The 25,305-nt window shown below is 41.9% G+C and overlaps 1 protein-coding gene and 1 long non-coding RNA gene across 6 annotated transcripts in view; one reads left to right on the top strand and one right to left on the bottom strand.

Moving 5' to 3' along the window:
* The first annotated feature begins 1,049 nt into the window (after window positions 1-1,049).
* On the top strand, window positions 1,050-16,890 carry LOC138758115 (uncharacterized). Its single transcript, XR_011354152.1, has 4 exons — window positions 1,050-1,131; window positions 5,079-5,155; window positions 14,155-14,292; window positions 15,718-16,890. It is a non-coding gene; the product is annotated as an uncharacterized lncRNA (long non-coding RNA).
* Window positions 8,501-25,305, bottom strand: part of mettl14 (methyltransferase 14, N6-adenosine-methyltransferase non-catalytic subunit) — a 64,054-nt gene continuing 47,249 nt past the window's right edge. For all 5 annotated transcript variants that reach the window (XM_069926593.1, XM_069926594.1, XM_069926597.1 and 2 more), the window contains 3 exons: window positions 24,575-24,691; window positions 14,910-15,120; window positions 8,501-11,448 (listed from right to left, as the gene is read on the bottom strand). In XM_069926593.1, the coding sequence (XP_069782694.1) occupies window positions 11,138-11,448; window positions 14,910-15,120; window positions 24,575-24,691 (639 nt within the window). In that variant the 3' untranslated portion in view covers window positions 8,501-11,137. The remainder of the gene's footprint in view (window positions 11,449-14,909; window positions 15,121-24,574; window positions 24,692-25,305) is intronic.

The raw sequence follows: 25,305 nt of genomic DNA, 5'->3' as shown, positions 1-25,305 counted from the left end.
AAACTACCACCATTAATAAAGCATAATTCTCATAGTGTGCAAATTTTGACATTTCTATGGTGTGTTAGGCTAACTGGAACTCTAGTATGACAGATGATTGAGAGCATTCTCTTCTCATCATGTAGATGCTCCTTCTCTGAGTTAGGGTTTCTTCAGGGTTTCCTACCTCCTCTAGAGTACATACAAGATTTGTTATGATCTGCAGATATAACTCTAAGGAAGATAACCTTTATTGGAGTTTTATTTGTGTGGTTGAGTCCAGAATATATTTGATTTGGAAAGCTTCAAACAAGAATTATCTGATTCCCTTCATGGAACCATGGCCCTGAGCACTCAGAATTCCATTTTCTGGTCTGCTCTCTCTATATTCCCTCTCTTTGGAGCTCCCGTTTTAGTAAAATAGGATTATCACTGTAAGGGATAGTATGGACAGGAGGGACTGAATGGTCACCATTAACATTTAACATATCAAACAAGCACCATCACAGCACAAGTCACAGCCCAGCGACTATGCGATATATTGGAAGAACTGAGGAAAGGTTTGTCACTGTCTGTTCCAGATTCGATTCATTTGCAAAGACCTTGTTATTTTGCAAAGGGAGAAACATTCTGACTGCTGGAGAGAAAACAGCTTTTTAAAGCAGCTCTTGAGGTCAGTCATTTTGAGGAATTCAGAGCAAAGACAGAGCCTTTTCAGTGGATTGACCTGTGCCAGGAATGGTCTTTTGGGAAGCAAAGGGCTTCATTTTGATTGTGACTAACAGTGGAAGGTCACATGGAGAGACGACCGGTGGGCGCGCGCGCGCGCGCACGCACACACACACACACACACACACACACACACACACACACACTATAGTTTAAGATTTAGAAATAAAGTAATTGTTTCAAAATTAAACACTGGTTCATTGTCCCTCGCTGCTCATTATGCTCGGTTCAAGTATTTTAAGACAAATGTTTTGACTTTGATGTTGGAAAGATAAATCAGGAGTAGAATATTATCAATGCTGACAGATCTATTACTGCCAATTTTTACACTTTTTACCCAGGGTTAAATTTATTTTCTGATTGCAGATTTATGAGGGGAAAAACAATTCAACTAGAGTGATCCCAACTTCTACAATGGACAGAGTGAGTGAAGCTGATATTTATCTGAACAATGTACAGATGCTATGAAACTCTTGCATGCTGCTGTGTCCCAGATAAGTGTAACACATAACACACATAAGAAAAAAAATTGCAATGGAAAAGAAAGAGGAAAGAACTACTGGATAATAAATATTCACAAAATATGTGCTAAGTCAGTAGTGGAGACAGATGCTTGGAGGTCTGGGAATAGTGTTAAGTTTGTGTTATACAGGGAGGTACAAAATCCTGATAATTATTGATTTTTTAAAAAAAAGTGTCCTTGAAGCTTTTCAGCTTTCAGTTCCTTCTGCCTAAAGGCCGCGATGAGAAGAGAGCACTGGGCGGTCTTTAATGATGCTGGCAGCCTTCTTTAGGCAGGCTTTAATAGTATGAAAGGGACTGTCTCGTTGAGAATAATGTTGATTAATACAACTTGATGAATGCTTGTGGCAGATACCCAAGGGAAGTGGGGACCCCCCAGGATGTTTGTTGCCGAGCTGATAAAATTCCATTAGCCCTGATTTCTCCAAAATCATGTGACGTACAAGAACAAGGGGAACATTATGACTCCAGCCTTTTGTCAATTGTAGAACTTCGGATTCATCCCCAGCTTCAGGTTAGTGTACACCCATATAGACTTAGCTGGGATACACTCATCCATGCATTTCATTAAAATGTTGGTGACGACTGGGACGTATTCATTCAGATCCTCAGCAGGATACAATCCATTCTATTGACTCCAAACACTCACCAAGCCAATCTGCTGCCTCCTCAGACCACCTCTGTACCCACCCCTTTACCGTGCAGTTTCTGCCTGTGCGCAGGAAGAAGATGAACACCCAGGTGATCCTACTTTCCAAAGTGTGGTTGTGGTTCATGCAGGGAGGTTAGCATTCACTTTAATGTGGTTGGAAAACAGCCCATTTTAATGTAGTGCTTGGACCTGACTACTTGTGTTCAGTGAGACGTTTTATTTGGAAGCTAAGTTGTAGCCTTGACTGTAGTCAAAGACACTAGCAGTGGTTAATGATTTTTTTTTTCCGACAATTAGCAAAACTATAAAGTTTTAATAATAATTACAATCAAGGTCCAGTTATAATTTGTGATGGTTATATTCCATGATGTAAACATAATTTCTGTAAAAGTTGGTTGTCTTTCCATATTAATATATTGTAAGTAGAAGTAGACCAGAGTTGGATAGCAGTGGAGACTGCTCCTTGCACTCCATGACAGATCATGTGAAATAAACTCTAAAACGACACTGGAGGTCTCTGAGAGGTTAATTTTGATGGCAGTAGGCAAGGGATGGAGCAGTAAGCATTCTTGATGGTGGTGTAGCAATGGTTGAGGGAGTTCATACTCCTGGTGTCCACAGGACAGGACAATGGCAAGTTGGAAGTACCTTTTTTGAGTTGAGTTTAGAGGAATGAGAAGAAATCTCACAAAAATGTGTAAAATCGTGAAATGAATCTATAAGATAGAAGCAGGGAAGTTGTTTCCAATGATGAGGAGACACGGTCTCAGGGGAGTAAATTTAAGACAGCAATGAGAAGGAACTGCTACTCTGAGAGATCATCGAATCTGTCAAATTCTCTGACAATGGGAAAAAGTAGAGGCTGCTTCATTGAATATTTTTAAGATTTACAGGAGATAGACGATTGTATAGTTGGAGAATTAATGGTCATGCGGAAAAGACCAGCAGATAGAGAGGAGTCCACAGCCAGATCAGCCATGATCTTGTTGAATGATAAAGGATAACAATGGTGGTGCTGTTGTAATGCCCTCGGCACCTCCTCGCATCCCTGTTCTGATACCTGATAAGTAGTCAATGCTTTCTTTGGATTAGATGTTTCCTCCCAGGTGCCAGAGTCTGAGATATGCCTGATCAAGCCCATGACGTTGAGGAGGGTGCACGTTGATCCCAATGACATAGATAGGAAAAGGGACAAAGTCCTGAAGAGTGAATATAGGGAGTCTGGAAAGAAGGCCAAAGGCAGGACCTTAAGAGTGGGCCAGTTGCCGTAGTGATTAGCGCACACTGTTACAGTGCCAGCAATTGGGACTGGGGTTCAAATCCTGTGCTGTCTGTAAGGAGTTTATACATTCTCCCCGTTTCTGCATGAGTTTCCTCCAGGGACTCTGGTTTCCTTCCACCGTTTGAATCGTACCAGGGATGTAGGTTAATTGGGTGTAATTGGGCAGCACGGACTTGTGGACCGAAAGGGCAACAGTTGTCTAAATTTTAAGGATAATAATTTCTGATTTCTGACTCTGTCATGCAGTCAGTTCGATGGGTTGAATTGTACTTACTTTACTGTGAGAAGTATTAAGATTCAACGTTATGTTATTGTCATGTAATAATACAGAAAATGTGATATTACACAAAATTTCCTTTAGTCTATCGCAATGCAAGCAAGGATTCGCTATCACAAAAATTGCTCAGCCACCCCCCCCCTCCTTACAGCCAGGGAAAGAGAAGCAAAGCCCTTCAGAGCGACTGAGTGTGCGTGATTTCGCCTCCAGCAGCCTCCGCCTTCACTGTTCTGTCCAAACCATCAGCCACCCGAGATCCAGATGCACACTTCTGATATGATCAGAAGCCTCCAGCACCCTCTTGCATCCCAGTTTCGTTACCCTACCCTTCCTTCAGCCAGTCTTGAGCCAGACTCCAGCAATCCGCAGCCTGGTGTGAGTCCTTTGATCAGTCGCTAATACCGCTCATCCACCGTGGGTACCTTGCCTCAAGTCACCATGTTCTTCGCCTCAGAGACCCTCACTGTGACCTACTTCTCCTTCTCAAACGAGGGGTGGTCTCTCAGTTTTCTGGTGTCCTGTGCCAGTCCTCCGCAACATCTCGTGGCCACCGCTGATCATAGATGCCACCATCCTGGGCACAGACCCCGGGATTTTAAAATAAACCACTGTCAGCTCCTTTAACAGGACATAAAAAGGATGCAGAGTTGTGGTGAGAGGTGGCAAATGGAGTTCAATCTGATTAAGTGCAAAGTGATGCACTTTGGAAGGTCAAACCTGCAGGAGGAGCATATGGTTAATGGCAGGATTCCTATCAGAGTGGAGGAAGAGAGATCTTAGAGCTCAAGCCCACAGATCCCTCAAAAGTTGCTGTGAAAGTTGATAGGATGATTAAGAAGGCATATGTGTGTTGGCTTTCATTACTTGGGGGATTGAGTTAAAGAGCCAAAGAGGTAATGTTACCTCTGGTTTGACCACCCTTGGATTCAGTTCTGGTCACCTCATTAAAGGAAGGATGCAGAGAATTGCCAGGATGTTGCCTGAATTGGAGAACATATCTTATGAAGAGAAGTTGACTGTGCTCGGGTTCTTATCTTTAGTGTGATGGAGGACAAGAGGGAACTTAGTAGAGTTGTATAGAATTATGAGGCATTCAATGGTGTGGACAACCAGCACCATTTTCCAATAGGTAATACCAGAGGACATCTGTTTATGGTGAGTGGAGGGGAGATGTTAGAGCTGAGTTTTTTTTAAATACGGAGAATTGTTGGTGCCTGGAATGCATTTCTGATGGTCGGAGTGGAGGCTAGTACAATAGGAACATTTAAAAGACGTATGGATCTAAGAAAAATAAAAGGTTCTGGGCAGCGAGATTCACATGGAGTAGGTTTAAATGTCACTTGTTGAAGGGACCATTCTGTGACACTTCATCGGTTTTTAAATGCACCCCATTCTCTCATGTTTTCAGTTATAATTTCTAATTTTAAAATGCATGCTGTTGAAAAGTACTCTGCACACCGTTTGATTCCACCAAGTGAGAGGTGACTTATAATGTTTCTGTAACTTCCGATTGTAGCTAATGTTAACATAATGTTGGAAGAAGTTCATCAATGCACAATTGGCATAACTTCAACAACTTAGCATGTCTGTGGTTTGAAATATAGCTTTAAATCTATTCTAATTGCTTCATGCTTTAGTCTTTTAGCGCCAAGAAGGAAAATAAAATCTGTATGATTTGGAACTACATGCAGATTGGAGGCAATTATGAAGTGAGGTATGGAAAATCTAACTGCTCTCAACCTCAAAATACCTTTGCTTGACAGCTCTCTTCAGCCTCAGCTCTGAAAATGTACATGTTAATTTTAATGGTCTGGTACGTAACTCTTGCATTATGCCAGTCTTATTTTGTGATACAAACCTCTTCAAATTAAGAGTGATCGGTATCCTCGCGGTAATTGTTTTGGGAGGCTGAAGACTTACAAGTATCTGATTAATACTGTTGACAAAGAAATCTGAAGCTGAGCCAGGGGGAATTATTACTTCTTGAGAATGGAAATGGGTTCATGAAAGCTTCAAAAACATGTTGGCACAGAAAATAAATGGAACGAATAATACCTTGGGGTTCTGTGATTTCATTTCACCTTGTTAACTGGGCTATTTTCCCACTTGCACTTGAGACGTTTATTAAAGGAGAAGCTAAATGACTGTTGTTTTAGTGGCCTTTTGAAGAAAAGGGTTTTCGTTTTGTACTCTCTTCTCCTCCTTTAAGGGATCAGGCCCACACTCCCACTTCGGAAGAAGAGGTCCCCAACCTGGAGCATTGACCATTGTTTCTCTTTCCTCGGAGGCAGGCTCTTGAATTTCTCTGGCATTTTCTGCTTTTGCCCCACTCCTGTTTCCAGGCTCATTGGTTACAATGTGATGCGCTATCAATAACTCCAAAGACTAGAAGCTACCTGACTGATAGGCTTTTATTACCATAAACTGATGGGACGTCTCATTGCTGTTGACCTGAGCTTGTACTGGGGAGGGGTTATGGCGTTGCCACCTTTATTAGGGGAATCAAAGGGGAGGAGTCACAGATACAATCAGCAAGGGGTGGGCCAGCCATACACGTACAAACAGTAATACAGTGGTTCCATCATAAGTTTGAAAGTATCAGTGATTGTCAGTTAATAGTACAAAAAAACTTGGATATACGATTTGCCTGCTGCAAAGGTAAAAAAAGAGTTAGCATTGTCCGGTGCCCCAACAATAAGAGAAAGAGAAGCAAGAGAGTCCCTGCAGAGAGAGAGTCTGCAGATTCACCTCCAATGTTACCGCAGCCTCTGCAGCTGCCCAGATTCCTGTTCGATCCATTGGCAACCTGAGCTCTAGATCCAAACCCCTTGATGCGATCTGAAAGCTTTCAGTTCCTGAGCCCTTTGGAAGCCCTTCTTGCCCTCCGCACCCTCTGAAATCCTGGTTCCAATACTTGTCTCCAGCAACCCATAGCCTGTGCAAGTCACCAGCAGGCCGAATCTCGTGTGAGTGCTTTGACTGCAAGTCACCACTGAGCTGCTTGCTGGTCATCTTCTCTGTAGGATTGTCTTCCAGCCAACTGCTTCTTCTCAACAGGGTGTGTTCACCTGTTTCTCTTGCCCTGCACCCCCAGAGTCTGCAATTCCTCGAGGTCCACTGTGCAGCACAGACCTCTGTAATTACAAGATTGTAGCAGCTGCTAACGGCAGCGCCTCTGAAATGAAGCACATCCACACAACACGAGGGTGAACCAGTAACAGACTTTATTTGATTCTCTCGTGTTGCTTTTAGGGACGACCCACTTCCTGTCTGGTGTGCACTGGTGTATGGGAGTGACGTCAGCGTATTGTTGAGTCACTGCCTGCCCAGCGATGTGCAACCAGGAAGTGGTGACATCTCCCAGGCAACGCTTGTTGCCAAACGCAGGCTTCTCCCGAGAAGGAAAGGTGGACCCGCGCCATCTTCTCCCAACCAACTAGGGCGCTGATTCTACCCATCTAACCGTGTGGTCGCTCGGCCTGCTTAAGGATGTTAAAAATACTTGGCTTTTCTAATAGGTTGTTTAAAGTTGAATGGAGATGTTGGGATCACTAAATCCTGGGATTGTGAATATTCTGGGGCAAGAGATATAGGAAAGCTAGAGTGGGCTGCGAAATGGCTGATGGAATTTAATATGGATAAGTGTGAAGTGTTGCATTTTGGAAAGGCAAATTTAAATAGATCATATACATTGAATGGTAGGCTATTGAGATGTGCAGAGCTACAAAGGAGTTATGGTAAATAGTACCCTCAAAGTTGATACTCAGGTAGATAGAGTGGAGAAGAAGGCATTTGAAATGTTGGCCTTCATAAATCGGAGTATTGAATTCAAGAGTTGGGATGTTATGATGAAATTGTACAAAGCATTGGTGAGGCCAAGTTTGGAGTACTGTGTGCAGTTTTGGTCACCAAATTATAGGAAGGATATAAACAAAATAGAGAGAGTGCAGAGAAGGTTCACGAGAATGTTGACAGGATGTCAGGGTTTGAGTTACAGAGAAAAGTTGTGCAGCCTGGGGCTTTTTTCTCTGGAGCGTAGAAAATTGAGGGGGGATTTGATGGAGGTGTTCAAGATTTTAAAAGGGACAGAGAGTCAATGTGGATAGGCTTTTTCAATTAAGAGTGGGGGAGGGGAATATTCAAACCAGAGGCCATGGTTTGAGATTGCAGGGGGAAAATTATAAGGGGAACATGAGGGGAAATTTCTTCACACAAAGGGTGGTTGGGATGTGAAATAAGCTTCTGGCAGAGGTAGTTGAAGCAAGGACGTTATTTACATTTAAGGAATGACTGGATAATCATTTGGAGGGGTATGGACCAGGTGCTGGTCAGTGGGACTAGGAGGGCCAAACTGACCTGTTCTGTGCTGTATATGATTAATCAATGCTTTCCGTCTGTGTTGATCAAAAGGTATACTGTATTATTTCAGTATACGTTGAACCTTGTAAACCTCAAAAAGCACTCAAAATTAGGGGTATTTTTATTAGGCAGATACAAAAATGAGTCCTTAAATTTAAAAACTAGATTTGGCGTACACCCCAAATTTGTTTTGTATCGCAATAGTCAAGTTATAATGACAACAACTAAACGAAGAAGCAAAGTAGCATTTTCGACAGCCAAGGAGGATACTGGTACTTACCATGGCTATATTCTAAAAAGACTTGAGGGGTTCCTTGTGGAGATTCTGGCAGGTTACGGGAATTCTGGATAATGCAACACAACTAGACAGTGGGTGGTTTACAATTCAGGGCTCAGCGAGTAGTGTTTTCACTTTTAATCCACTAATTTAGCTGACATTGCTGGGTGGTGTGCTACTGTGTAGATGGGATGTTAAATGTGTACCCTCTGAATCGTAAACAGAAAATGCTGGAACCACACAGGTCAGGCAGTATCTACAGAAACAGACTTAACATTTCAGATTAAAAACAGTCAGTCAGAAAGGTTCTTCCACCCAAAATGTTACGATTTATTTTCATACTCGCCACGTTTCTTGGTGTTCTTCGTTCAGATTTTCAGCAACTCTCTTTTTCTTAAAAAAAAATCACAAATAAATTCCATCTTCACAAAAGGCTTTTTATTGAAAGAGTGAATCCTTCTGTTTTGGACTGCAACTCTGGGGAGAACGGAGCCAGGGATTTGCCTTCCATATCACAATTTTGTGTAATGCAATACAAAATGAAAGTTGAAAGAAAAATAAAATGTATTGATCTACATCTTTTCCACATGAATTTCATTGAAGCAACTTTTTGGGTAGCAATCTAAGTAGCCGTAAAGCGTGAAGTGAATGACATTGACTTTGTGTCACCTTCATTTGTCTACTTCAATCTCCAACAGTAGCTAATGATGTTGATGAGAACAGAAAGAGAACGCAGCTCAATGAAGGATAAATTGCAAACACCAGCAGACACTGTGGTTGAAGTAAAATCACAAAATGCTGGTGAAACTCAGCAAGTTAAACGGTGTCCTTTATGTAGCAAAGATAAAGATACATAATTAATGTTGGCAGGCATCTGAGAAAAAAGGAAGGGCAGGGGGATGGCAAAGGCAGGACATGATAAGTGGAGAAGGGAGGGAGGGGAAAGAAAAGGCAGGTTTAGCAGAAAGCAGAGAGGTCCTTGTTAATGCCATTTGGCTGAGAGTGCCCCGATGGAAAATAAGGTATTGTTCCTCCAATCTGCAGGTTGTCAGGGTGGGATAGCACACAAGGCCATGGACAGCCATGTGACTCAGAATTGAAATGGCTGGCTACTGAAAGGTCTCTGTTGTGGTGGACAGTGTAGAGGTGCTGAGTGCTCTCTCAAGCTGGAAACCACAAGGCACAAGATGGCGGCAGAGACAAGTAGCGAGGAAGGCAACGTGGCTGTGGAATCGAGTCTGGGTGAGTATATGGTCATAGAGCTTGAGAGCAGCCAGGTTTGCAGATGAGAGCAGTGAGAGAGAATCCCAAGCTGGAAACCATGAGTCACATTGAAAAGATGTGTCAATGAACTATGGTTATCAGGTGCACAAAATTTCATTCCCAAGAGGGACAGTGTGTTTGAGTGACGTTTCTATTCAGGTTTTCCCGAGGAGATTTATGAATAAAGATCAGGATTTGGAAAATTTCTGAACATATCTGGAAATAGTTTGAGTAGGGCACAGAGTGTGCAGTAATAAATTCAAGGTTATAAACTCCAAATCAATTTCATTTTTAAAAGTTGGCAAATCTAATTACCGTACATGTTACACATGCAAGCATGAAATAGATATTTGCCACCTACAACATCAAAGAATCAAGCACATGAACACTTTATCAAGTACAGCCACGTAATAAAACAATTTTATCTGGCTAGATTTGGGCTATAATTCATCACAAAGTTCAATTTGAAATTGTAAATGAACCGATGAACTCTACACTTGTAAAGAATTTTAATTTGTTTCATATATAAAATTCATGTGCAAAATAATTTTGAAGCAATTTAATTATAAAGATAAGTCCACAAAACACAAAAGACCTTTGGAAATACATATCCAAGCTTGCACTTCTTAAATGGCCAGGGATTATCTTGTGGTCAGTCGTGGTGACTTTTTTTAACTCGCTGAAGATGTCAAATACATTTGGCATCACAATAATCAGATTTAACCTGATGTTGCTCCCAAGCATATTCATTTAGTTATAAAAATATAAAAGAATAGACATTTAAAAAAAATCATCTCCATTGATAGTAAACAAAAATCATCTCTCACATGTAGATGGTTTAACAGCCAACTGTGAATTCCTGAGGAACTTCAACAAATTTATAGATTGAGCGAGCTTTCCACTTAGGAATTTATATGATCCCGTATTTTCCTAAAGGTAACTTGCAGGGATTCATCCTCTTAACACTGATCAGTTGTGACTAATTTGACACAACTGGATATCGACTTGCTCTACAATCTGCTGCTAAATATTACCTGACAGGAAATTTTAAAGGGGCAAAGAATTTTTAAATTTTTAAAAATCCTATAAAATGTAAGAAATGATCTTAAAAAATTCTTGCTTTGAAGGTCCAGATGCAAAATTCAAATTTATTGCTAGTGGACACATTTATTTGCAGAAATACGTTGAACTCAAGATCAGTTGGTATTTTAGAACATTGCGTTGACAAATGCTGAGTAGAAATGCGTTCAAATTGTTCTGGAAGTTAGAAAACAAAATGGGTGCAGCCAAATAAACTGATAACTTTATTTATTCTACATTTGGCAGGCTTTAAAGCTTAGTATTAAGCAGATGTAGTGGTTCAGGGACAAAATACTGACTATTGGTTACACTTCATGTGGCAGAAAATTATTCTATCATCGAATCAGCATTTCCAAATCTTTGTTAGAATCCCAAACTACAATTACATCACTAAAAAGTGACCAAACCCAATATTCAAAAGTTAAATAAACTGAACTTTAAACACTGCATAAATTGAGAAGCTACAATTTGAAGTCTTTGTAACAAATTTTAAACCAGAAAATAAATTGAATTAGATTTAAAAACAAATGCACTGCATTCCAATCTTTACAAAATGTCTTTGCAAAAGTGCAAAAGCATTTTTCTGTCACACTGCTGGTGTATATTAGATTATTATGAATTTTTTTGTTCCCTATAAACGTAGAAAAGTGGAACAGTACCAATTCAGATTGAGATTCTGAAGTTCCATTCCTAACTTAAGACTTGTGAAATCTGTCATCACCGAGCAAATCCTCCACGATGGGCAGCACCTCCACGACCCCTGAATCCACCTCTCTCTCCCCTGAAATTTCCTCTGTTTCTTTCCCTTCCTCGCTCTCCACGTCCTGCTGAAGGGCCACCTCTTCCTCCACCTCTGGAGGCTCCACCTCCTCGATCTGACTTAGATTTTGGTGGTGGTGTTTTGGGACGAAGTCTCTCAATCTCTTCTGTACAGCCAGTCAGATGGACATTTGTTCCAGAGAAGTATGAGCTGTACGTTTCAGCATTGAAGTTACTGTTTGTAAGACTAGGACCCACAGTTAGCCATCCTGTTGAAAGGCAAAGATAAATAGAAAAATTAAGGAGTTACAAATCAGAGGTAGAGACAGCTGTGAGTATCAAGGTCAAGAATACATATTTATAAAATAGGAAAATCAGGAAAAGTTAGACAATCAGTTAACTAACCTTATGATGGAATTGATCAAATGCTCAAAAATTATTTAGCTATTCAGTACATCAGTAATCATTGGTTTCCCAAAAGATGTTATGATAATGAGCATCGCAGAGGCAATACACATAATGTGGTGTAGGCTCAACATAAGGAACCTAATATATTGCAGTTTTGGATATATGGCAGATATTATTGCCCCCAAGACAGGTCTCTCTTCTTCTTTGGCTTGGCTTCGCGGACGAAGATTTATGGAGGGGGTAAATGTCCACGTCAGCTGCAGGCTCGTTTGTGGCTGACAAGTCTGATGCGGGACAGGCAGACACGGTTGCAGGGGAAAATTGGTTGGTTGGGGTTGGGTGTTGGGTTTTTCCTCCTTTGTCTTTTGTCAGTGAGGAGGGCTCTGTGGTCTTCTTCAAAGGAGGTTGCTGCCCGCCGAACTGTGAGGCGCCAAGATGCACGGTTTGAGGCGATATCAGCCCACTGGCGGTGGTCAATGTGGCAGGCACCAAGAGATTTCTTCAGGCAGTCCTTGTACCTCTTCTTTGGTGCACCTCTGACACGATGGCCAGTGGAGAGCTCGCCATATAACACGATCTTGGGAAGGCGATGGACCTCCATTCTGGAGACGTGACCTACCCAGCGAAGTAGGATCTTCAACAGCGTGGATTCGATGCTGTCGGCCTCTGCCATCTCGAGAACTTCGATGTTAGGGATGAAGTCGCTCCAATGAATGTTGAGGATGGAGTGGAGACAACGTTGGTGGAAGCGTTCTAGGAGCCGTAGGTGATGCCGGTGAGGACCCATGATTCGGAGCCGAACAGGAGTGTGGGTATGACAACGGCTTTGTATACGCTTATCTTTGTGAGGTTTTTCAGTTGGTTGTTTTTCCAGACTCTTTTGTGTAGTTTTCCAAAGGCGCTATTTGCCTTGGCGAGTCTGTTGTCTATCTCATTGTCGATCCTTGCATCTGATGAAATGGTGCAGCCGAGATAGGTAAACTGGTTGACCGTTTTGAGTTTTGTGTGCCCGATGGAGATGTGGGGGGGCTGGTAGTTATGGTGGGGAGCTGGCTGATGGAGGACCTCAGTTTTCTTCAGGCTGACTTCCAGGCCAAACATTTTGGCAGTCTCCGCAAAACAGGACGTCAAGCGCTGAAGAGCTGGCTCTGAATGGGCAACTAAAGCGGCATCATCTGCAAAGAGTAGTTCACGGACAAGTTGCTCTTGTGTCTTGGTGTGAGCTTGCAGGCGCCTCAGATTGAAGAGACTGCCATCCGTGCGGTACTGGATGTAAACAGCGTCTTCATTGTTGAGGTCTTTCATGGCTTGGTTCAGCATCATGCTGAAGAAGATTGAAAAGAGGGTTGGTGCGAGAACGCAGCCTTGCTTCACGCCATTGTTAATGGAAAAGGGTTCAGAGAGCTCATTGCTGTATCTGACCCAACCTTGTTGGTTTTTGTGCAGTTGGATAACCATGTTGAGGAACTTTGGGGGGCATCCGATGCGCTCTAGTATTTGTCAAAGCTCTTTCCTGCTCACGGTGTCGAAGGCTTTGGTGAGGCCAACAAAGGTGATGTAGAGTCCTTTGTTTTGTTCTCTGCACTTTTCTTGGAGCTGTCTGAGGGCAAAGACCATGTCAGTAGTTCCTCTGTTTGCGCAAAAGCCGCACTGTGATTCTGGGAGAACATTCTCGGCGACACTAGGTATTATTCTATTTAGGAGAATCCTAGCGAAGATTTTGCCTGCAATGGAGAGCAGCGTGATTCCCCTGTAGTTTGAGCAGTCTGATTTCTCGCCTGCTTTTGTACAGGATGATGATGATGGCATCACGAAGGTCCTGAGGCAGTTTTCCTTGGTTCCAACAAAGCTTGAAAAACTCATGCAGTTTGGCATGCAGAGTTTTGCCGCCAGCCTTCCAGACCTCTGGGGGGGATTCCATCCATACCTGCTGCTTTGCCACTTTTCAGTTGTTCAATTGCCTTATATGTCTCTTCCCGGGTGAGGACCTCATCCAGCTCTAGCCTTAGGGGCTGTTGAGGGAGCTGGAGCAGGGCGGAATCTTGGACTGAGCGGTTGGCACTGAAAAGAGATTGGAAGTGTTCTGACCATCGGTTGAGGATGGAGATCTTGTCGCTGAGGAGGACTTTGCCGTCTGAGCTGCGCAGCAGGCTTTGGACTTGGGGTGAGGGGCCGTACACAGCCTTTAGAGCCTCGTAAAAACCCCTGAAGTCGCCAATGTCCGCGCTGAGCTGGGTTCGTTTGGCAAGGCTAGTCCAACTCTCATTTTGGATCTCCTGGAGTTTGCGCTGAAGATGGCTGCATGCGCGATGGAAGGCTTGTTTCTTCTCTGGCCAGGATGGCTTTGTAAGGTGAGCCTGGCAACTCCCAAGCACCCAAATGGTATGTAAACATAGAAAAGTAGGATCCTTAATCCATAATCTCCACCAAGGGGAAGAGCAGCAGGTGTAGGACATTCCACCTCCCCCCATGCAGAGTCTGTTACCTGCCCTACAATGCTACCTGGGATTTTATGGCTGCAATGTTCTCCATGTATTCATTATGTTCTCCTGTACTCGTTATTCCAGGGGTCAAAGGAAGACGGTAAAATTCCAGGTAGAATGCAACAGACCCTTTGTGTAAGACCCCATGACAACAGTGAGGAAAGAAGATTGAGGAAAGGATCAGCAATCTGGAGCTGGGGATTGGCTCTACAAATTGCAGTTGTAAGTACAGCAATGGAAATTGAGGATGTATATTGGGGAAATCAGATCAAAACATCTGTATGCACAGACCTATCTGTATTCGAGTATCGGTGAAGCCATTTTGGAATATGGAAACATATCATGGAAATAGAATTGAAGTGTAGATCTTTGAAGAAGGATTGAAAATAAGTAACACTAGTTTTGCTTATAAATTGGGCACTTTATAGTGCAGGAGCTGAAGTTGACCCCAACACCAGAATTACCTGAAGGTTTTGCTTTATGATAATTGAATTGTTTATTGCTACATGAGATACAATGAAAAATATTGTTTTGTGTGCTATGCAGCTGAGTACGCATAAGCTGGAGCACCACAGGTACTCCAAAATAAAACCAAAGTGCAGAGAAAATGTTCAGTAAAAACAGTGCAAGGGCAGGATCATTTTACGAATGAGAGGACCACTCAGTAGTCTGAACCCATGCAGATATGGGGAAAATGGACCAACTCCTTACACAACTGAAACATAATGTGCCTAGAAAAATCATGATTCAACTTTACCACATCTTTCAGACAAATGGAAAACCTAAGAGGATAAAAAGGTTTTGCATTCTGATGATTTATTTTTTGAAAGATCACGTACCTGGCCTTATTGTACTATCCCTTCCAAAAATGTGCAATCTTCTTCGCCCCAAACAGAAATGCTCAATGATGTGAAATATTTCCACAGGCTTTTCAAGGTTCCCAATCTCTGGCTCTTCTGTAATGATCAGATCAATGTCTACATTTGCATGGATAAAGTCACCATCCATACTTCTGCGCACTGTCCCTTTGATACCCATTAGGCAGTGCTCCTAGAAAATTAAATGCATCACACATTATGGATTACACCATGCACAATTAACTGTGAAACCATTAGCTCAAACTATACTACTGGATGTGCATTCGAGATAAATTAGTAGAAATGCAAAACTAAAAATGATCAGGAATACGGTTAGGTCAGATGATGGAGCAGTTAGTGGAAAAGTAAGTATAATGTGCAGAGACTGTGAAGAAGGAATGGAACTAGATAGGGCATGAAGACAGTGGGATGTCTTTAAATATGTGTAATGTGAGAATTATTAAGAATAAGAGTGATGTTTTTTAATTTAAATTTTACCTTTTAAATGTAAATTTAGACATACTGCACAGTAACAGGCCGTTTCAGCCCATGCCGCCCAATTATACCCAATGGACCTACAACCCCGGTACGTTTCGAAAAGTGGGAGGAAACCAGAGCACCCAAAGGAAACCCATACAGACAAGGGGAAGAAAGCATAAACTCCTTACAGACAGCGCGGGATTTGAACCTCAGTCCCCATCACTGGCACTGTAACAGCATTGCGAAAACCGTGCCACCCAAACTCAGCAATGGACCAGTAAATGGAATTGCAATGTTGTTGTCATTACAGAGACTTGCAGTCAGGCATTGGAATCAGAAATAGCATCACGGCTGCAGAAAGAGATGTCGTTGTGGAGGGACTGTCTACTGATCCAGTGTGGATGGAGGTCAGTAAAAAGAAGGGACCTGGGAGCCCCTGCTCTACTAACTTTACACCTATGGTTGTGTGGCTCAGTACGACAATAACACCATCTACAAATTTGAGGACAATACCACGGTGGTGGTTTGTATAAAGGAAGGAGATGAGTCAGCGTACAGGAGGGAGATTGAAAACCTGACTAAACAGTGCACCAACAACTACCTCACACTCAATGTCACTAAAACCAAAGAACTGATTGTTGTCTTCAGTAAAGAAAAGCCAGAGGTCTACAATCCAATGATCACTGGGGGAACAGAGGTGGAGAGGGTGAGCAAATTTAAGTTCTTGGGAGTCTCAGAGAACCCAACACACTAATGGCATTATGATAAAAGCACATCAGTGCCTCTACTTCCTCAGGAGTTTGTGGATATTTGTATGGCATCAAGAACCCTGGCTAATTTCTACAGATGTGTGGTGGAAAGTGTGTTGACACCAATACCTCTGAGCAGAAAGCCCTCCAAAAGGCAATGGTCACAGCCGAGGATATCACAGGCAAAACCCGCCCCATCATTGAAAACATCTATGGCAGGGGTTCCCAGCCTTTTTGTTCCTCTGTACCCCTTGGGCATTTTTATAGGTTCCCGTGTACCCCTAAAAATTAAGGATTTAAAAAAAAACAATTGTGCAATCTGACTGCAGATTATAACACCGTGTATTGTACAGTAGTGGTTATTCTCTCAGACCCAATGTACCCCCTGAAAAGTGCAAATGTACCACTGGGGGGACATATACCCCAGGTTGGGAACCCCTGATCAATGGGGAACGCTGGCGTTGGAGAGCAGCAGCAATCATCAAGGATCCACACCATCCAGCACATGCTCTGTTCTTGCTGCTGCCATCAGGGAAGAGGTAGAGGTGCACAAGACTTGCACCATCAGGATCAGGAACAACTGCCACCCCTCCACTATCAGAGACTATTTTATTTTCTCTTGATAGTTTGCTTACATCTCTTTTTTGCATTACCAGTAAGTGGAAATTCTGCCTTGCCCGCAGAAAATCTCAGGTTGTATGTAATGTCATGTATGTACTGACAATAAATCTGAAATCTGACCACTTTATTGAGTGTATTCACTTGGTAAGAAGTGGAAGGGGTGAGTCAGTAAGATTGCAGATGATATGAAGACTGGAGTTGCTGTGAGTAGTGTGGAAGGTGGTCGTGCATCACAGCAGAACAAAGACAGGATTCACAGTTGAGCAGAGAAGTGCCAGATGGAGTTCAAACTGGAAAAGTGTGAACTGAAGCACTTTGGAAGATCGTACTTGAAAGCAGAATACATGATTTTTTGCTGCTTGGAGTAACAGAGGGATCTTGATATCCAAGTACATAGATCCTTCAAAGTTATCACACAACCTGATAGTATGGTTAAAGCAGCATATAGGTGCACCGGTCTTCATGAGTCAGGGGACTGAGTTCAAAAGCCATGAATTAATATTGCAGCTCTCTATAGCTCTGGTTAGACCACACTTGTGAGCATTGTGTTCTGGTTGCCTCATTAAAGGAAGGTACAGAGAAGGTGAGGCAGATATTTATCCAAATGCTGCCTGAATGAGAGAACATGTTTTATGAGCAAAGGTGGAGCTTGTCTTTGGAGCAACAGAGGATGAAAGATGCACAAAAATTATGAGGATTGAAAGAATGGAGAGTCAGCACCTTTTCCCCCCGCACAGTAGCCATGGCCAAAATCAAAGGATATTGTTTAAGAAGAGTGGATAAAATATGGGGAGATATCAGAGGTAGGTTCCCTACCCGAGAATGGTGGGTGCTTAGAATGCTTTGCCAGTGGTGATGGTAGAGGCCGACACAATAAAGACATTTAAAAGACTTAAATAGGCACATGGATGTAAAAAGAATGGAGGGTTATGGGCTGTGAGGGAGGAAAAGCACAGCATTGTGGGTCAAAATGCCATATTGTTCTACCTTCTAAGTAAATACTACAAATGCTTGAAAATATGATTACAAAATGAGCAATTTCCACCCCTTTTTTGGGCCCAAAATTGTTTTTTTTTGTATGACTGGTGTAAAAGTCAAACCCCACCACCCCCACTATTTTTGGGTCAATTGCCCGCCCATCTGAGCCCACACCCTGAATGGGGATATTTACCCCAGCCATCTGAACACCAGAGTCCCAGATTCTCGCCTCAGCCATCTGAGCTCCTGACGCCCAACCACAAACCTTTGCCCCGGCCACATGCCCACCCGAGCTCTCGACTCCCCGACTGCCCACTCATCTGAGCTCCTGATATCCTGACCATGGACCCTTGCCCTGGCTGCCTGCCTATCCAAGCTCCAGATGCCCCGACCAGATATCCTCACCTCCCACCCACCCGAGCTCCCAGCTTCCTCCATGGACTCTTGCCCTGGCTACCTGCCCATTCAAGCTCCCGATGCCCTGGTCACAGAATCTCTCCTTGCCCTGGCCATACAAGCTCCTGACACCCTGAACATAGACTTGCCACCTCGTCCCAGCCATCCAAACTACCAATTGACGCAATTGTCAAAAGTAGCTTCCACCCTAAATACGACCCGAAAAATTGCTCCCCAAAACCTCAACTATTACACGAATATATATGGTACTTTTGTGGGAATTTTACCTCTCAGAAGTATGACCCATGTAAAAAGTTGACCTCCTTCCCCCTCCCCAAATTTGACCCAAATATTGGGGGGAAAAAAAACTCAACTAATACGAGTATATAGTAATTATATTACTGATGCATTTTCAAAACTTTATGAACTAGTTCATTGTGAATTTGTGATGTTTACCTTTGCACATGATGAAGGGTGCTTTAACACTACTTTAAGCACAGTTCTAATTACGCTCACCTTGAGTTACTTTTGTTGCACATTATTCATGAGCTTAAGGCTCAAAAATACTTTATTTTAATAGAGGAAATTAACATGCTCATTGTTTATTCCACAATGCGATAACTTTTTCATTTGCTACATTTTCTCTTGACAATATCATCATTTATTATCATCTGACTGTACATAAACAACCAGCCAAAACAGCATTCTTCAATTGACCACAGTGCACACATACAGCAATGTATATTAATGTTTGACAGCTCTTGGCCTTCACTCATTGGAATTTAGGAGAATAAGGAGGGATCTCACCGAAACATTTCAAATGGTGAAAGGTTGTTTCCCATGGTGGGAGAGTCTAGGATAAGAGGGCACAACTTCAGGAGTGAAGGCAATCTGCTTAAAACAAGAATGCAAAGGAATTTTTTTGGCTGGAGGTGGTAAATCTGTGGAATTTACTACCACAGGAGGTTGTGGTGGCCAAGTAATTGTGTGTATTTATTATGATTATTTAGGGCACCAAAGGATATATAAGGAGAAGGCCGGGCAGTGGGGCTATGTATCAGCTCATGATTAAATGGTGGGGCAGACTCAATGGGCTATTTCTGTCCCTTTGTCTTCTGGTCTAAAATATAATAAAATAAATGCATAAATATTTTGAAATAATTTACTAATTTCCCCAAAGTAACAGGATACCATTCATCAATCTCCCAGCCTGGCAGTCCTGATTTTCATGGTCCCATACTTCCTTCCTGTTGGCAGCTGGTCGAAGACGCTGCGTGATGGATGGTAGGGATGATCAATCTTTTTTTTCCTGCTTATTGGGTATTCCAACAGCAAGACACATTTCTGCTGAAACCAACTGTATGCCAGTATTTTCATGAGTCTTTTGCCATGTCGCTTGAAGCAGCCATCATAAAAAGGTGACACTACTACTATTCTCCACACTCTTTATGGCAATCCATCTATAATTCTGCAAGTATTGAAAATGATTGCGTGAGCACACCTGTGATTACCAAACCACATCACAAACGTGTGTGTAGATTTAAAAATAAAATCAGACTGTAGGTGCTGGGATCTTGAGCAATACAAAAGCTGCCAGAAGAACTCACCAAGTTGAGCAGCAGTAGAATGAAAAAAAAATGTCAGGCAAGAACCCTGCACTAGGAATCTGGCATGCCACACTGACAATTAAGACTGGTTGGCCACATCATAAGATTTTAGAGGCATTTACTTGGGTGGAAAACTAAAGGCCATTGGCAAATCCATCTAGATATTCATGTTGGTTTCATAACTAACTTCCAACTCTGAGTTGTAGGTTCAGTTACAACTCCAGAAACGTGTGTAAATCAATTTCCAGGGTGGTACAGATTATTTACTCATCACCACATTGCTATTTGTGAGAGTTTCCTGTGCAAATCTTATCCAACACACTTTTGGCTGAACCAGTCATTTCAGCTTAGAACTAATAAACTGTTGAGCATTAGCCTTGCGTGGATCCTTTTATCCAAAATGTTTCTGTAATGATGGAGTTCTTCCACTCCCCTCACCACTTTATCACCTGACTTCCAATAATCTTTGATGGGGTGGGTACTTCAGGAACTGGCTTCTTTTTCCCCCTCTCCATATGATTTGCCACACAAACTCTCCCAGTGAGTACACAAAGGGAGCATGGCATGGCAATGTGGTGCATACAGTTCAGTCAGCAATCAGTGGGAATGGCATCCTGGCATGAGACGGCCAATAGTCCACAGCCAACATTGGAGAGCTCCTATGTGAATACAACTATGCCTTGGCTGCGTGCTTGCTGGACCGATCCCTGGCTCCCCATGGGACAGCACAGTGGCGTGCCTTCAAACAATGGAGGTGCATCCGCCTAGATGGCCACCACAGTAGAGTCGCTGGCCAAAGAAAGGGCTGTGGGATTTCGGATTAAGGGAAATCCGGATGGCCTTGCAGATGGACGCGGTATCAGTGCTGTTGTTGGTGAGATGCACTCTACACACATCCTGGACAAGTCAGAGAGTCAGTGACTGACAAAAAAAAACAAGTGGATAGGAGGACAGTTCCTGCAGAATGACACTCCATGAGGAGAACAATACACCTTTCAGTCTGTGGGAAGTGGTAGGAAGTTGTTATTTTCTGAAACAATACTTTCACCCTTCTGTGGTGCTTATTCATTTATTCACCAGGCATTTAAACTGTAACCATGTATTTACCTTTTGTGACAATGCATAAATTTATATTTTTGTAATATTGTTTTTTTTAATCATTTGGCGTGGGGTGGGATATAGCACTTTATAGTGGAAGGTCATGTGACCTCTCCGTCTGGAATTCAGTCGAAAGTCATCACCTGGCAATCAAGGTTGGACTTGATTGCCCGGGCCACTAGTGATTGCCCGGGCCAGACCCTCCAACTTACTGTACTATATATGCAAAATAAACAATTAAGAGTATGTTTGAATTTTAATCACATTTTTACTAATTCTGCAGTGGCAAAATAAGCAGATGCTACAAATCTGATACAACATAAAAATACTGAAACTATTCAGTTACACAGCATTTATAGCTATAGGAAATCTCATTTGAGATTAACGGCCTTTGGAAATAACTGGTAGTACCTTTGACCCAAAATATTGTGCTGAATTTTGTCAGGTTCTGATCCAAACACTCAGCAACCAACCATTTAAACTGCAATTCCTGGAAAGCCGAATCAAGCAGCAGTACTGTGCAGGGGGAAAAAAGCCACATGGATCCTTCCTGTATCATAATGCAGTAGCTAAATCCCCACTGATTTCCATGGAGATTCTCGGCCATGGATTAGGGGACTTGGATGGAAAAGTAGGCAGCTGGGTTAAGTAAGTTTTCAGATGACACGGAGATTGGTGGAGCTATGGATTTTGTACAGCAGCCATTGTCAACGGGACCACAGCACATTTAAGGGGGGAGGGAGGAGTTACAGACGGAAATCCTTAATAAAAGGAGGGAGGCAAGATGTCAAACTGAACCAATTACATATTTTTTGGGGAAGGATGAAACTTTGTTGCTTAGTTTTGTTGTAAAGTTGCCGAGCAATGAGAGATTCTTTTCAAGGTTGAAGTCATTTAGAGAGAGCCTGGAGTGACCTCAATAAATGCTGGAAATTAACAAAGCTTTCGGAGCATTCATTGCTTCCACATAATTTTCATCTTTTATAGTATCACCTTCAATTCCAGGAATGAAGGGTGCAAGCTGCAAAGTTTTGCGTCTGCAAGCACCCTCATTTTGCTTATGTTTTCGTGACAGGCAGTGAATGCGTGTCTCCTTCTTAGCAGAAGGGGGCATGTATTGTTCATGATTTTTACATAAGATTTAAACCAATTTTTCAGCCAACCCTTGTAAGAAGTGCTTTTGTTTTGTAATCAACTATCACTGTCCAATTTGGAGCTGACATTTAAAAAAAAAACTTGCACAGGAACATCAAGCTCAAAGACCTCACCAAAATGTTCAAGTTTTCACATCCTCGTGTTTATGCTTAAGGTTCATTTTGTACAAATAATTTGCACTTCAGGATTTTAAAGAAAATGGTTAGTAAATATATGGCACATTTCCTTCTTTCCCATATGTTCAATAAGAATGATTTCCTTGACGTCTGTTTGTTCTGGAATCACGAGCTACAGTTGTTACGCTCAGAGTAAGAGCCTTGAGCACAGTCCCAAGAGAGACAGCCAATAAAAATGTTGACAGTGGCTGGTGTGGATGATCAAAGAATACAAAATTATCAGTTACAGATACAAGTCAAGAAATAGCAGATGGTGTTTAATCCAGATAAGTATTACACTTTGGGATGTCAAATGCAAGGGGAAGGATCAGTTAGCAGCAGGATTCTTGAAAGCACTGATGAACAGAGTGATGTGGGGGTTGGGGGGGGGGGGGGGGTGGTTCATGTCCAGAGATCCTTGGAAGTGGCCACACAAATAGATAGTATAGCAAAGAAGTTCCATGGTATGCCTGGTTTCATTTGACAGGGCACCAAGAAAACAAAGTGTACCATTATGCATTTGGTAGGAAAGAAAATTAAACGGGAAGACTAGTTTTTTTAAAATAAGGAGATCATTGAAAATACCCAGATACAAAAGGCAATTGCAATAAACAATGAGCATGTTAAATGCAAATGCAATGCTGCCATTCATTTCAAGAGGAACAGAATACAAGAGCAGGGATGTGATGTTGAAGCTTTATAAGGCACTGGTGAGACCTCATGTTGTAGCGAGCGATTTTGGGCTACTTATACAAACACTGATGTGCTGTGTTTGGAGAGGTTTTAGAGGAGGTTCACAAGGATGATTCTGGGAATGAAAGGATGATGATATGGAGCAATTGACAGCTCTTGGCCTATATTCATTGGAATTTAGGAGAATAAGAAGGGATCTCATTGAAATATTTTGAATGTTGACAGGCATGAACAGAGTAGATGTAGAAAGGTTGTTTCCCATGGTGAGAGAGTCTAGGCCAAGAAGACCCTGATTCAAGATAGAGGGCATCCACTAAGAACAGAGATGCGGAGGCATTTCTTCACCCAGAGGGTGGTAAATCTGTGGAATTTGTTGCCATTGGTGGCTGTGGAGGCCAGATAATTGGGTGTATTTAAGGCAGAGATTGATAGGCTCTTGATTACTCAGTGCATCAAAGGCTATGGGGAGAAGGCCAGGCACTGGGGCTGTGGGAAAATGGATCAGCTCATGATTAAATAGTTAAAGACTCGATAAGCTGAATAGCCTACTTCTATGTCTTATGGTCTTGCACAAAACTTTGGTTAGGCCGCACTTGAAGTATTGTGTGCAATTTTGGTTGCCTCTTTTCAGGAACAATGCAAAGACTTTGGAACAGATATAGAAGATTTACCACAGTATTGTCTGGATTAGAGGATATGAGGTGTGGAGAGAGGCAAGGCAAACTTGTGTGGCCTTCTCTTGGGTGAAGGTTGAGGAGAGATCTGAGTTTATAAAATGATGAGAGGCAGAGAAGACCTTCTCCCCTGCCTCCCCCAAGATAAAAATGTCACATACTAGGGTCATGTGTTTAAGCTGAGAGGTGAACAATTTAAAGGAGATGAGCAGGGTAAGTTGTTTTGTTTTTAAACAGAGTGATTGATGCCTGGAACAGGCTGTGAGGAACAGTGGTAGAAATGTCTAAGAGGCTATTACATAAATACATGAATATGTAGGAAAATAGGGGATGTGTGTCCTAAGCAAGTAGCAGTTTTTAATTTTGGCATCACTTTACAACAGACATGTGGACCAAATGGCCAGTTCCCGAGTTTAACTATTCTGTTGTGAGAAAAGGGAAGTAAGTTATTCATAAAATTTTTGCTTTAATTTCAATGCTTTTAATTAAAATTGCTTTTGTGTGTTGAAGTTTACTCTTTCTTTAAAAATTATGTTTTGCTTTTTCTCCCAATTTTAATAATTATCAAAGACCGTTATCATTTTAATGACAGGTTGCCACAGTATTTCTTGTGAATTGACGTGGGTACTTTGTTGGACAACCAACCGAGTGGAGTCCAGAGCGTGCACAGCCAAGGACAAAGGCCCTTCACACTTGACCTTGGTACATTCAAGAGTGGGTGCTTGATGAGGAGTGATTCCAGAAAGTGGGTTTTATCCAGCCTGTCAAAACTCTTTTTAAATAGTCCTTTCTTTCCTGCCTTCCCATAAGTGAATTAAACTATGTAAATTTAAACAAAAAAACTATACAACAATGCAAAAGCAAATAATGCTTCCATATTATTTCATACAAAATAAAACGAGTTGTCAAGCAATTAATTGCCCATTCTGAGCTGCATTTCACATGTAATTCAATCAAACAGACGTTTCTTTTGACATGACTATGGGAATTAAGTTTGGACTTGATGTATAATACTGCCCCAAGGTCAGACAAGACACTTGCCTTTGTTCTCTGGAAGACTGCTTTTGGGTCCAGGGTTTTGGTTTTCCCAGGGTTATCTTTATTAGTTTTGATCCAGCAAATATCTTCACAACGTCTGAACCCCCACTTGCGCAAGCACTGAAATAATAAACAAAATATCCAATTTGAGGCTGAGTAATTTGCATCTAAATTTTGAATAATAGATTTGGAGTGAAATTTATCATCTATTATTCAGTAAAAGTGGGTAACAAACTTATTACATTCTCAAAGACATTGCCATCTTAACTACCATAATAGTCAAACTTTAATAAGAACAAAACTCTCCTTTGATTATGAAGGCAATAATCATTGAATTCTTATGACAGAATATTTAAACCATTTTGTTGAGACAATGGAAAGAATGGATTGGAAAGGTAGGATTCCAGAATGGAATAATTAAAGTTTACAAATTCTAATAAAACCTTACACTACACTTAGCAAAGTAAATAACTGAATTATTCTAGGAGTTTTTAAATTCAAGGAAACCTATCAAAGCTTTCTAGACAAAGATAGCATTTTAAGTTAGAAGATGTACAAAAATATTCAGTGAGAGATTTTTCGTTTTGTCAAAGGCATTATAACGGACAAGGCTTTGACCTCTGCAAGAGGAAAGCATTAATCAAAGTGACAGACAAAACAGAAAAGCACGTCGGGCATTCAGTGTGAATTGTGCCCGGAGCTTAAGACTCAATATGCTTCTGCCGTGGATGGCA

This window comes from Narcine bancroftii, chromosome 3 (genome assembly GCF_036971445.1).
Source record: "Narcine bancroftii isolate sNarBan1 chromosome 3, sNarBan1.hap1, whole genome shotgun sequence".
Lineage (NCBI taxonomy): Eukaryota > Metazoa > Chordata > Chondrichthyes > Torpediniformes > Narcinidae > Narcine > Narcine bancroftii.
The sequence above is the reverse complement of the archived record's forward strand: the minus strand, read 5'-3'. Positions and strand labels throughout refer to the sequence as shown.